General features: G+C 40.7%; 3 protein-coding genes across 5 annotated transcripts in view; 1 reads left to right on the forward strand and 2 right to left on the reverse strand.

The window, feature by feature from the left end:
- The window catches only part of LOC117661569 (SUN domain-containing protein 3-like), a 99494-nt gene extending 96486 nt beyond the window's left edge, over positions 1–3008 (reverse strand). The window contains exon 1 of one of the 2 annotated variants that reach the window (XM_087886339.1): positions 2085–3008. The gene's annotated coding sequence lies outside the window, so the exon portion shown is untranslated. The remainder of the gene's footprint in view (positions 1–2084) is intronic. The other variant, XM_087886338.1, reaches the window with a different exon arrangement.
- On the forward strand, positions 2978–6773 carry TMEM215 (transmembrane protein 215). The gene has a single exon (XM_060690420.2). It carries the CDS (start codon positions 3080–3082, stop codon positions 3800–3802), a length of 723 nt encoding a protein of 240 aa, XP_060546403.2. The 5' UTR covers positions 2978–3079; the 3' UTR covers positions 3803–6773.
- Positions 6774–7213: 440 nt separating this feature from the next.
- LOC117661929 (atrial natriuretic peptide receptor 2-like) overlaps positions 7214–12026 on the reverse strand; it is a 67240-nt gene continuing 62427 nt past the window's right edge. For both annotated transcript variants that reach the window (XM_087886337.1, XM_034411238.3), the window contains one exon: positions 7214–10534. In XM_087886337.1, the coding sequence (XP_087742463.1) occupies positions 10400–10534 (135 nt within the window). In that variant the 3' untranslated portion in view covers positions 7214–10399. The remainder of the gene's footprint in view (positions 10535–12026) is intronic.

Genomic DNA, 12026 nt, shown 5'->3' on the forward strand with positions numbered 1-12026 from the left:
CTGAAATATGTTTATGTACACCCACATCTACAAAAGATATGTATATAATATGCAACATGATGATATTATCTATTCAGTCATGTCCAACTCTTGGCCAAGTTGACCATTCTATGGGTCAAGATTCTCCACATCTTCTGATCTTGCACTACTTCTTTGAGTTGTTCTATGCTGTAGCTGGTATCAGCTTTGATGGGTTCTTTTGTGGCCTGGTTTCCTTTTACCGCTAACTCTTCCAAACATAATTGCTTTCGCCAGTGAATTCCCCATGACATGGGTGCAATATTAAAACTCTCACAACTGGTTTCCCTTTCTCTTTCACACACAAAAGAAATATAGTAAACCTACATAGGGATGAAGGGACCTAGGCAAGAAATTTGAAGAAAACAAAGAACATATGTCCTAGTCTGCAATTAGATGACAGTATTTGCTCTTTCACATATCCCATGGCTCAGTAGAGTTGATCAACCTTGTATAAAGCAGGGCTGAGGCTAATTAATATTTTCATGTAGTCCATGAGTACTCCAGTTTAAAGTAGAAAATTGAGGAAGCAAGGCAAAAATAAATCAAGAAAAGACCACTGATGGGTCCATGAAGCCAACAAGAAGAGAGTTCAGCTTGAAGAATAATCTTTTTTAAATAATCTTTTTCAAGTATCTTATCTACCACTAGTTTAGATTATCTCTCATGAAGTATCCACTTATTCCATTAATGAACTCCATGAATTTAGCCTACTAGAGACACCTCCATACTCAAACCTACAAACCAACCAATTAACTGGGTATAAAAAATGAACCTGTTCACTATTCCAGACATTTAATCAGAACTGAATTTCCTGGTGTGATACATTTAAGAATAAACAGAAATTCAGTCATAAAATACATGTTTGTATAGAATAGATTCCAAATTCAATTCTTTGAATTCCACAGTCAAATGAAACTTTTTTTTGAAAAGTATAAAATAGCAAGCAATGTGAAGGATGTCAATTTTGGCTCTTGCAGAACCATTATGAGGTAGAATAGATAGCGCTGTGATAGAGACTTGATCTAAGAGGAATGATCTTACTAATCAAGCTAATAATTCCATTAAGGCTTATAGCATCAAACAATGATGTTTTGGGAAACAATATCAAGACACCTAGAAAAAAGATAAAATGTTGATAAAAAGGAAAAGTTCATTTCTATTTAGTCTCCAAACTGAGATAGTAGTTTCAAGGACAAAATGCCTTCTTTTGATATACCGGTAGTTAATTCTGTATCTAGACACTTTCTTTTTCCTCTCAATGCCATTACAATTCAGATTTGTGCTTCCAGGCTCCTCTCTCTCTTTCACACACACACACACATCTAAAAAAGGACTTTATCTACAAATATTTTCACAAGGAGAGTGCCAAACGCAAAACAGTCCATTTGTGGGGTTCATAAACTATGTTCTGTTGTAAACACATCTCTTCATGTCATCCTCATATTTACCAGAAACTCCGTCCCTAAGTCTGTCACACATTGTGTAAAAGACATTGTGCCAAGTATCACCCCCAAGACATCCCATCAGACGTAAACTGGGAAACTGGCATATCGCATGGGTTAACAACAGTCTTTCACCTGCACGAATAGTAAACGTTACTATAGTTAGATGTGATGTGCCACCACTTTTTTTTTTTAATTCGGCCGCTCTCTTCCTAGATTTTTTTTGAAACCAGACTAATGGCCACCGTCCAGCTCTCCTCTGTCGTATTAGCGCTACAAGTTCCTCACGTGCTTCCCAAATAGAACTGCTGCTCTCCGTAGGGAGGAACGAGGCAGCGTTATTATTTACCGTTTACTACTAGGCGCTTTTACTGCTTCCCTCTTATTCAAACCGAGACCTTGTTTGGCGCCCCAAATTCTAGGCGACGGCTGCTACCCGCCAAGAAACTTCCCGCCCATTTCTTCCGCGCACCGCGGGCGCCTTGGAAGAGCGAACGAAGCGGGAGGGCCGAGCTGGGAGGTCGTAGTAGAAGGACTTCAAGCGCCGGTTATTGCTGCGGGGCAGCGCGCGCTCGTCGCCCTGGGAAAAGCGCGTGGGTCGCGAACCGCGCTCGAGCCTACCTTGAGCACGCCGGAACGCTCTCTATCTACACGTGGATGGGTTTGCGTAGGTGGCTTGAAAAGGAGGACTGTTGCCCCGGAAGACCCACGTCTGGCTTTGCCTTCTCACAGCTTGCCTCCTTGCAACTGTTTGGTCCAGAAGCCGAACACCCAAGTGGTCATTTTTTTTTAACGCGATTTTGTCTTCTTTTTCTTAGCCAAGAATGTGGTTGGATGGGGGGTGGGGGAGCGGGGCGGGAGATCCATTTTGTTTTCTTCCTCTTGATGGGGCAGAATGCAACTCAGAACTACAAGCATGAGGTTTGTTCGCTTTTTTTGAGCACCCCCATTAAATTCATTGGGTTCCACGCGCGGACTAGTTGAGGCTCGCCGCTTTCACGTGCTGCCGCGTCTCCCCTCTCACCGCACGAGGCCGTACCCCCCATTCCTATTTGCAATCTTTCAAGCTACGCATCGCAACCGTGTGTTACCTAATTCCCTCGCTCGCTCTTTAGCTCGCTCGCGTGTTGGGCATATCGGAAACCTCTTGTTAGGGTAAAAGCCTTTGCAATTGCTTTTAATGCATCGCTGATCCCTGGCCCGGGCATCCAAACGGGAAGAGCCAAGAAGCCCTCGGGATTTCACGTGCCTTCAGGCTGCCGAGGGAAAAAAAGGTAGCTTCTCTGAGCGGCAACAACCGCGCTAAAAGCAGCGGCGGCGGCGGCAGCAAAAGCATCGGGGAAAAGGGGGAAGCCTGGCAGGAGACGCGGCCAGCCCTGGGGCCACGCGAAGGCGCGCTCCGTTGAAAAGCCCGGCTGGGAGGAGAAAGAAGGGGAGGTGAGATGAGGCGAGGCGTCCGGTAAACGTTGCAAGCGACTTTGGAGCCCGTCGTGGAGCCGCCGCGCCTTGCCCCCTTCCCCCTCCCCAAGGCTGCTCCGAGGAAACGGAGCTCGGTTCCGCTCCCCGCGTTTTTTGGTGGAGCCACGGGATCCAATGACCTAGAGCGCTCGTAAGCCATGCGACCCGACGACATCAACCCCCGGACTGGACTGGTGGTGGCTTTGGTCAGCGTCTTCTTGGTGTTTGGCTTCATGTTCACGGTTTCCGGGATCAAAGGCGAGACTTTGGGGGACATCCCACTTCTGGCCATCGGACCGGCCATCTGCTTACCCGGCATCGCCGCTATCGCCCTGACGAGGAAAACCGACGGCTGCAGCAAATGGCCCAACGTCAGCTATTGCCCCCCGTGCGGCTGCTGCCGCAAGAAACCCCAGGACAAGGAGGTCCTGGAGTTGCTGAGGACCCCTTCGGACCTGGAGTCCGGCAAAAGCAGCTGCGACGAACTGGCCCTGAAAGCCCGCGACGCTGAGGTGGCTTGCGGGGGGAAAGACTCACTCGCCACCCCCGCCGCGCGGGACTGCGTGGGCTTGGACCCCAAAGTGGCTCAGGAGGAAGTGTTGAGGTACTTGGAGAAGTGCTATCCGGAGATGCCCGGCGGGAACATTTTTGTGGCCGAGGCTTCTCCTTACAGTGCCTTAGACCAGCCGCGGGGGGAGTCCCCTAGCCTCGAGGGGGCCGCCGCCGCCGCCTCCCCCTGGCCGGGGAAGGACGATTTGAACGTCGTCCCCAGCGACAGCATCATCGTTTGCTCCTACACGGAGAGCAGCCCTTACGACAGGTACTGTTGTTATATAAACCCCACCGAAGACCTCACTTCGGATCCCCAGGCGATCGTTTGAACGAACCGTCCCGTCTTTGCCAGCGCTCGGACTTTCCTCTTTCGATTTGGCCCCTCGTTCTTTCAAACGGGGACAAATGATACTGATGATCCACCCTTCCGACTCTTCCCTCCCCCAAATAACCATAATGGTAATAATAACATAATGATAATATTATAATTATATATATTAGCTGGTATTGCACTGCATGGGACTAGCCTCCTAGCTCAGCTGTTAACTTTAAAACCTGGTAGGGGACTGATAATGCGAACCTTTGGTGCCTGAAATACTTTTCCTTTTCGTTCCAATGCAAGTAATAATGGCTTATTCAAGGAGAATCGATATTTGGTATGGTGAGTTCTGAGCAGCGAGACTTCAGTTATTTTCTTATACAGGGCTAAAGAAATGGGGTTAATTCCGGGCACTTGCCAAGTTCAAAGTTTGGAAATGGACTGGCTGCTGTTATTCATGTCTAGGGAGATTCTCAGTCATCTAGGCCATGGTTGTCCCAAAGGTGCTTTTTCAAAAGGCAACTGGGCTTTGTTTTTCCATGAAGATGTTTCTCTTCTCATCCAGGAAGCTTCTTCAGTTCTCACTGAAGAACTGAAGACGCTTCTTGGATGACAAGCGAAACGGCTTCAAGGAAAAACAAAATCTAGTTGCCTTTGGAAAAACCAATCTTTGGGTGTGGTTATTAACTTTTGCAAGTTAATATCGAGGGAACTTCGTTAAGATCCTTGAAGTTGTGTCCTCCCCGCCCCCCCTTCCCTGCTCCAACTTTTACCATGTTAAGTAAATGCAGCATACTTCAAAGAGTGTTGTGTGCAGAAATCAAAGCCTGAAGACCATATCCGTGAAGGGAAATGAGTGAAACTACATTAATACCTGAGTTTTCAAACTTTATTAATATGCCATTACCCTAGTTTCCAACTTCCCTTTTCTCTCTCTAGTATGCTCAGTATTGTATGTCATGCAATCTCCCTCTTCTGCATAAGGTCTCCAATGAAATGGAAATAATGATGGAAGCTAAGAGTTCTAGTTTTGAACTTGCACTAGATTTTGACTTGAGGCATACTTGTGTATCCTACTGTGACTATTCTGAATGTACAGTTAAGTTAAAAATGTTATGTAACCAGCAATGCAATCTGACAAAATCAAGCCATTTGCATTCCATTAGTTTTGTGGGGAATTTTGAATATGTTGCTAAATCTCTCCAGTTGAAATTTGTGGCATTCAAAAGGGCTTAAATTTGGGTGGATTATCCTCCTAGCTTTTTTTGCTCCCCTATTTTTTGATACAAGGTTAGAAGTTTTATTGGTCATGCTACAAACACCATGTAACTCCATAACCGTGAATTCTTATGATTCAGCATAGAACAAAATAAGCTTCTCAGAAACTGCAGAATCAGCAAACCTCATATACATATTTCGGTACTCTAAATGTACATGCAACATCATTTCGTAGGTATGTTACATATTTAATCCATGCAGGATACCTTACAGGGATGAAATGTGAGGAACAACATATTTAATAAATTTAGAACAATTTGCACTTGGCTTTAGCTTTTTAAGTTTGCCTAAACCAGAAATGTCTTCTAAAAGGTTTCCCAGTTTTAAAAGCCTCGTATCTTAGTCACACGTATTTTATTTCTGATAGATTTGTTAAGCTTCCTGTGATCCATCTCAGTGGAAAGCAAGAGGTAATCATGCACAATCATCCTTCGGTTTTGTTGAGAGCAGTTGACATTTTAACCCTTGTGCACGTGGTCCATCTTAACAGATAAATGAAAAATACCTGCAAGCACTTTGTGGGAAACATGGTTAAGAAACATTTATTTCAAAGCAGAATATTGTGTTTTCTGTTATGAATTTTTAGATTTCTATCCTGCACAGCAAGCACATCATGCTTCCTCCTCCCACTTTTCCCTACTATTAACATCCTTGTGAGGTAGGTAGGGCTGACAGACTGGGTGGCCCAAAATCACCTAATGAACTTTTGTGGCTGAGGATGGACTTCCCAAAGCCAGGCCAGCATCTTAACCACAATACTACACTGCCTGTTGTTAATATGCATGTGATATTTCTTACTTGTTATGTAAAATTGTTACTGAAATAGGAAGGTAGAATTGGAACAAATCATTCTGTTGGCCCTTTGCACATTTTCAGGGAACAGCTAGAAACACCAGATAAAAAGTGAGTAAGCCTACTATACATCATCATCAAAGCACAGGACTGCAAAAAACTGATTATAAAGAGAAGGGAGCAAGATTTATCCCAGGACCACAAGTGGCTTTCCAGCATTTGTTTTTCGGGCCCCAAAGTTCCCCAAACAGAGCAAGGCCAAAGTTGGTCTCTTATAGGTTCAAATTGATAGCAAATGTTCAATGCACCAGCTTTACCCTTTCAAACTCCAGTTCTTCCTCCCCAGGGAACAGCAATATTCTCTGTGGCATGTTCTGGACATTAAAAGTCAAGCCCTGATTTCTTTAAAGACTTGAATGATTTAGCACCACATTAGCTGAAGGAGCACTTTGTCCTGTAAATATCCAATGAGATATTAAGATCTTTTAAGATCTAATAAGGCCCTCTTCTAAGTTCCCATCACAGCAAAGTATTTGACATGGGTCTCGGGGCGGGGATTTTTTTTTTTTTTTTTTTTTTTTTTTTTTGCAGTGGTACCCCATTTGTGGAATTCTCTCCCCAGAGAGACTCAGCTAACATCCACTTGAGGATCATTTTGACACCAGATGAAAATCTGTCTATTTCCCCTGGCCTTTTTACTGCACTTTAATTGTACTTTAATTTGTATTGTTTTAGCTTCATATGATTGCCTTGCTGCTGTCTAGCTTGCATTTTATTTGAATTATTTTTTGGGTATATGTTTTTATTAAAATTGCATCTTTTAGTATGTTTTATTGTAAGTCACCCAAGAGTTTGGCTATTGAGCAATTTAAAATTTTTAATAAACAATAAATAACACTTTAACCCAAAAACACCTACTCTCCCAAACTATTTATTCTTCAACAGAACCTTGTTTGGTGCCCATAATGTACCTCCTTGGACAAATATCTGGAAAAGGGGAAACTTATTAAGAAAGTAATAATATGCTTTTAAGAAATCACAGAAAGCAATGTGTTCTTCTTTGGGGTGGCTCAGCCTTTCTATTTGCACTATAGGAATAAATGTACTGATCTACTTTGGTGGCTTGTTTTAAAAATTACAGTACAAGTTTATTTAAATAAAACACTTTGAATGTTCAGAGTAGATTTATTCATGCTAACGTAACTCTGTGTGAGTTTGCTGGTTAGTATGTATAATTTTAGTAAGATAGTTAATTTGGGAGGGAAATTATTTAGAGTGCCCTTAATAGCCTAATTGAAAAATTTGTATAGGTGCAGGACCTGTTGCTGAAAGCCAGTGAAATCATAAAATGTTTCATTTAAATATGAGCCTTGAAGTTTAATTATAGATTAAGTTTAAATTTAAAGAGACTACAAAAGATAAACTGAAGGGTTATAAAACTGACTGGATATTGGAAATGAGTATTTTATTTTAAAATCCTGATAACATTTTAGGAATGAAATGGTGAATTTTTAAAATGTATTGATTAAAATATCAAAAATTTCATAATATTAATTAAACATTTTCCCTTTTAAACAATTTAGTGTACAACTCATAATTTTAACATTCGTGTAATCCATTCTAAATTTTAAAATGTATATTAATGATATTGGAGAAATTTATAGTAAGAACAATCGAAATACATGTAATACAAAATAGCTTATAAACTCTGAAAACAGGAAAGAAAAAGACAACAAAAAAAAATTCAACAAAAGTATCAAGAAGTAGAAGCATAGTTTTAAATCCTATCATGAGATTGTAGTCCTATGCTTATGGAAATCAGTGAAACTTTCAAGGTAGAAAGCAACAGAAAGAAAAGTATTGAAAATGTGAAATGTTAATGTATTCTTAAATAAAAAGAGTTATAATTGCTATTATAATAAAGAACAATTTTTTATCTCTTAACATCTGAAAGCAACCTTTTTTCTCCATCTGACTCCAATTAATGCAGATCACAAAGGAAAGCAAAACAGAAAGCAATTTCATATATTGGCTATTCATTGAAAAGAAAGTTGGAAGAGAATAGAAGTTACAAGAAGCAAAAACATCCTGCAGAGAGAAATTACAGACAAAATGAATCTTTAGAAAGTACTGCAGATAAGGAAACAATTACTGAAATATTACTGACTTACAATTTGGAGTCTTATGGGTAAAGCTCAATATTTTTTCTAATTATAACAAATAGGCAAATAACTTTGGCCTAACTAATCTAATACAAAAATATGTAGTTACTATATAAGACTGCAATATTTTTCTCCATTAAATCCAAGAGTATCAAGTTCTTCAACTCAACACAAATCAGCATAAAGAGAAAAAGAAGGGAAATAAAACGTAATGATTGCTGAGTGCTCTAATAAATGAGAATTTTTTTCAGAGGGTGTTTTTCATAACATACAGAATCTCTTTAAGCATAATTCATATTTTCTCAACCAGTCAAAGTAACATCAGTCTCTGGTCTGATCCAGCAGGACTTCTCTTAATCACTAGGGGACTTGAGCGTCTTTGAGCGCATGTGCATTTAACTGATGTTACACAGTTCTGTAATGGGAGTGTCACTTACTTATGGCAGTAGTTTTTTAGGAACAAAGGAATACTTGCAGGAAGAAGCCAAGCTTTTGCTTCAGGAATCAGACTGCTTAGCCAACACCCCAAATTCCAAGAAAAGCCAGAGTGATTTTGAGGTCCTTGGTGAAAAAAGCATTGCATCCTCCAGTAGCAATTCAATAGGAATACAACATCCCAAAAGTGAATTAAACAATGCCAACACACAATGCTTATCCTCATACAAAAAAGGAACACAACAGTATAGACAGCATCACGACTCTTTCTCCCATTTGTTTTCTAAAGTGTTTGCTTTGCATTCAGACCTTGCATTTGTGCCTTTACTCGGTGTTTGTTGCCAACTTGGAACCCTTTCAGCCTCCAAAAAAAGTTCTGAATATAATAGAGGTAAAGAATTATACCATCATGTATGAGTTTTGATACCGTGCCTAGAAAAAAAAAATCTTAATACTGATTTGGACAGCACATCATACACAAACTGCCATTTATTTCATTGTCTCCTATTTTTTCCACATTTTAGGAAACATGAGTTCCCAACCGAATAGAAATGGGAAACTAAGCAAGCTTGTTAGTTCCAAATTCTTGTGTCCTCTCTAACCTTGCCCAGTAATTGTGTTCTAAGGAAGGAGAGTCTAAAAGTCTAAAAGAGATTAACTTTATCCAGTACAAACCACTGTGAGTTTCTACATATAAACTATGGAATATGTTCTCCCAAACAATCATGTCCTCTGGGTAGCTGTTAACAGGGATGGTGTATAAGGGACATTACAAGGGGAAAGAATGAAACCTGTTAAGTGAAACATTGGCAGCTATGTGCCTTTTTGTTTCAACTTGTCATTAGGGTAAGGGGGAAAGTATTGATTACAAATGGGTTAATTGGAGAAATGAAACTTCTACAGTTCCACTGAACCTTGTGAAAGTCTGGAAACTTTTCAAGGACATCTTAACAGGTGTGAAAAAGAAGGCAAATGGTTCCCATAACAAAGAGAACTTATTTACATGGTCTATGAGGAAGCCTGGGGTTTGGCTGGGAAAATCATTGTTTAATACTGTGAACTGATGCCTGAGAATGTCAGGGTTAGTTTTATCTTGCCATTACCATGCAATATATTCAATAAACAGTAAGCTTTTCAGAAATGAAATGATCCCGGATTTTTATTTACTCAAGCTGGATGTTGACAGAAACCTACTCTTGACTTTCACGATTGTATGATTCCTGATAGCTCTGCCAATCATAGACAGCAGTGAGAGCTACTTAACAGCTATATTTCAGTAATAATCACAGCAACCTTGGGGTTGAATGTGAATTGGAATAAGATCAGTGATGGGTTGCTACCAGTTCGCCCCGGAACGGGTGAATTGGTAGGGGTGGTGGCAGGAGGCTCCACCCACCCACCCGGACGCTCCTGCGCATGTGTAGCAGTGTTGTGAGCATGCGAGCACCCACGAGCAAACCGGTAGCGACAGGTTTTGAAACCCACCCCAAATAAGATTATACATTGTGCTAAACCATAGTTCATTTTAACCATGTTTTGTTGAACAAGAACTAGTGGCCTAACACAAGCTACAAAGCATCGCCACAAATTACAAGGACTGCACTCACAATTCTTGCTAAGCTACAACCACTGGCAAAATGAAAATGATATGTATCCTCGGGTCTTCAGAGAAAATAACAGGCTAGCTATAAATAAACAGACGTATCAAACTGTTAAAAACTGTTTAAAAAAATAAACCATAGCTTGATATAGCATTTGAATCTTCACAGAGACTACTTGGGTTAATATATGAGCTGAGAATTGCATTGGTTGTATGGTTTGTTTAAAAAAACAAGAACCTTGAGATAACTCAGATCCTTCCTGCTTATAATTTTCTAAAAAGCTAGAGAGATCAGCCGTCTAATAACATTTTTTTGAAATGGATTTGAAAATGGACCGTTCTATACAACACCAGGAATGATACCAAAACCACTCTGGTTAATAGCGTCAGAGGTTGCAGATGGGCTTAATCCCTTCTTCTGAATTATTCCAAACTTTTTCCCTTCCAGCCAATATGTTACCATGTCGCCTTTTCCCTAAAATTAAAAACATAATAATGGACCATTTCAGTAGTGTCAATAGCCATACTTCGTTTCTGAGAACATTTGCTTTACACATTATTACAACAGAGAAGCAGACTAGCCTACTGATTTTTAAAATTAAGTTTGAATAGAGTTACAGGCGACATTAATCAACTCAAACATGCATTTTAATTAACAGAGCTGCAAGTAAAGGTTACAAGGAGGGTATGAAGTAATTTTATTTTCTGCGAACCTAAAATTCAGTTGAGTCTTAAGTTAATTTGAAATGAAACATTATTTCCTATTCTTCTCCCCCCTTGAGGACTAAGGATTGAAATAATTTTGAGAAGTGGCTTAGATTTGCTTCTGAAATAAGGGGGGTAAAACACATTTTGAAAATTCTGCCGATTTTCTCTTAGCTTAATAAACCATCTGGGTGGCTTTGGACTAGTCACTCCCTCTCTCTCAGCCAATTCACCTCACAGTGCTGTTGTGGAAAAATAGGAGGAGGATGTAGTATTGTGTGTGTTTGCTGTCTTGAGTTGGATATTATTTATAAAAATAATAAAGGTAGGATATTAAAAAAATATGAACCAGCCTTTTTGTCCATGTCCAATGTAAATTCCTCTCTCCTTCCCCAGTTTGTGATTAACAAGAAGATAGATAAGATTTATTGTCCCTTTCATGAAATTCTGATGCACGCTCTCTTAGAATAGCTAATTTCTTTTTATCCAAATTAGAAAACTAGCTTCAGAACTTGTTCAGTAATGTTAAGTCAGATACACGGGGCTCAACAACCTTGGCTGTCTTGATGTTGTTAGTTATTAACTAAGTAACTGATTGATTTACTGAAGATGCTCTGATTTGTCAATCAAATCACTGGTCACCAACAAGTAGTGAATATTTGCTGTTTGTAATAACCGAGTTTTATTTTAGAATGAAACTGTGCAGATTCATCAGAACTGTGTTGGTCTTGTACCATCACATGCAAGTGTCCTGCCCCCATCGGAGCCTGAATCTGCAGAGGAAGATGAGCTGGAACTGGAGCTGATGGAGATCAAGGGAGCGGCTTCATTGGAAGAATATGGGGAAGAGCAAGCCGAGTCAGGCCAGGGCCTTTCAGGATTGGGATGGCTTGTAGGCAAGGAGGAACAGGGACAGAATGTCCAAAAGAGGCTAACCAGTGAACAGGAGAGACACTCAGGCGATGAGCAACGACCACCACCCCAATCCTCGACCAAGGAAAGTGGAGAGAAGGCGGGAACAGCGCAGGCTGACCCAACTACTCGGGAGGAGAGCGCCCCGCCCCTCTCCACAAGGCACATCTGGGGACTGAGACTTAAGGAGACACTGTGGGGAAGGGCATTTGTTGGGAACAAACACTGAATTCATAGAGTGTTGTGTGCCATTACCGATGCTGGACGTTTCCTGGAGTTCTTGCTTTGTTCCTTTGCTTCCTGGATTAATTGACTGGTTCCTTTGCTTCCTGGACTAATTGACTTATTCC

This window comes from Pantherophis guttatus, chromosome 2 (genome assembly GCF_059756535.1).
Source record: "Pantherophis guttatus breed Tessera chromosome 2, ASM5975653v1, whole genome shotgun sequence".
NCBI classification, from domain to species: Eukaryota; Metazoa; Chordata; class Lepidosauria; order Squamata; family Colubridae; genus Pantherophis; species Pantherophis guttatus.

Coding starts and splice junctions, on each gene's coding strand:
- TMEM215 (XM_060690420.2), top strand. CDS start 3,080: ATGCGACCCGACGACATCAACCCCCGGACTGGACTGGTGGTGGCTTTG.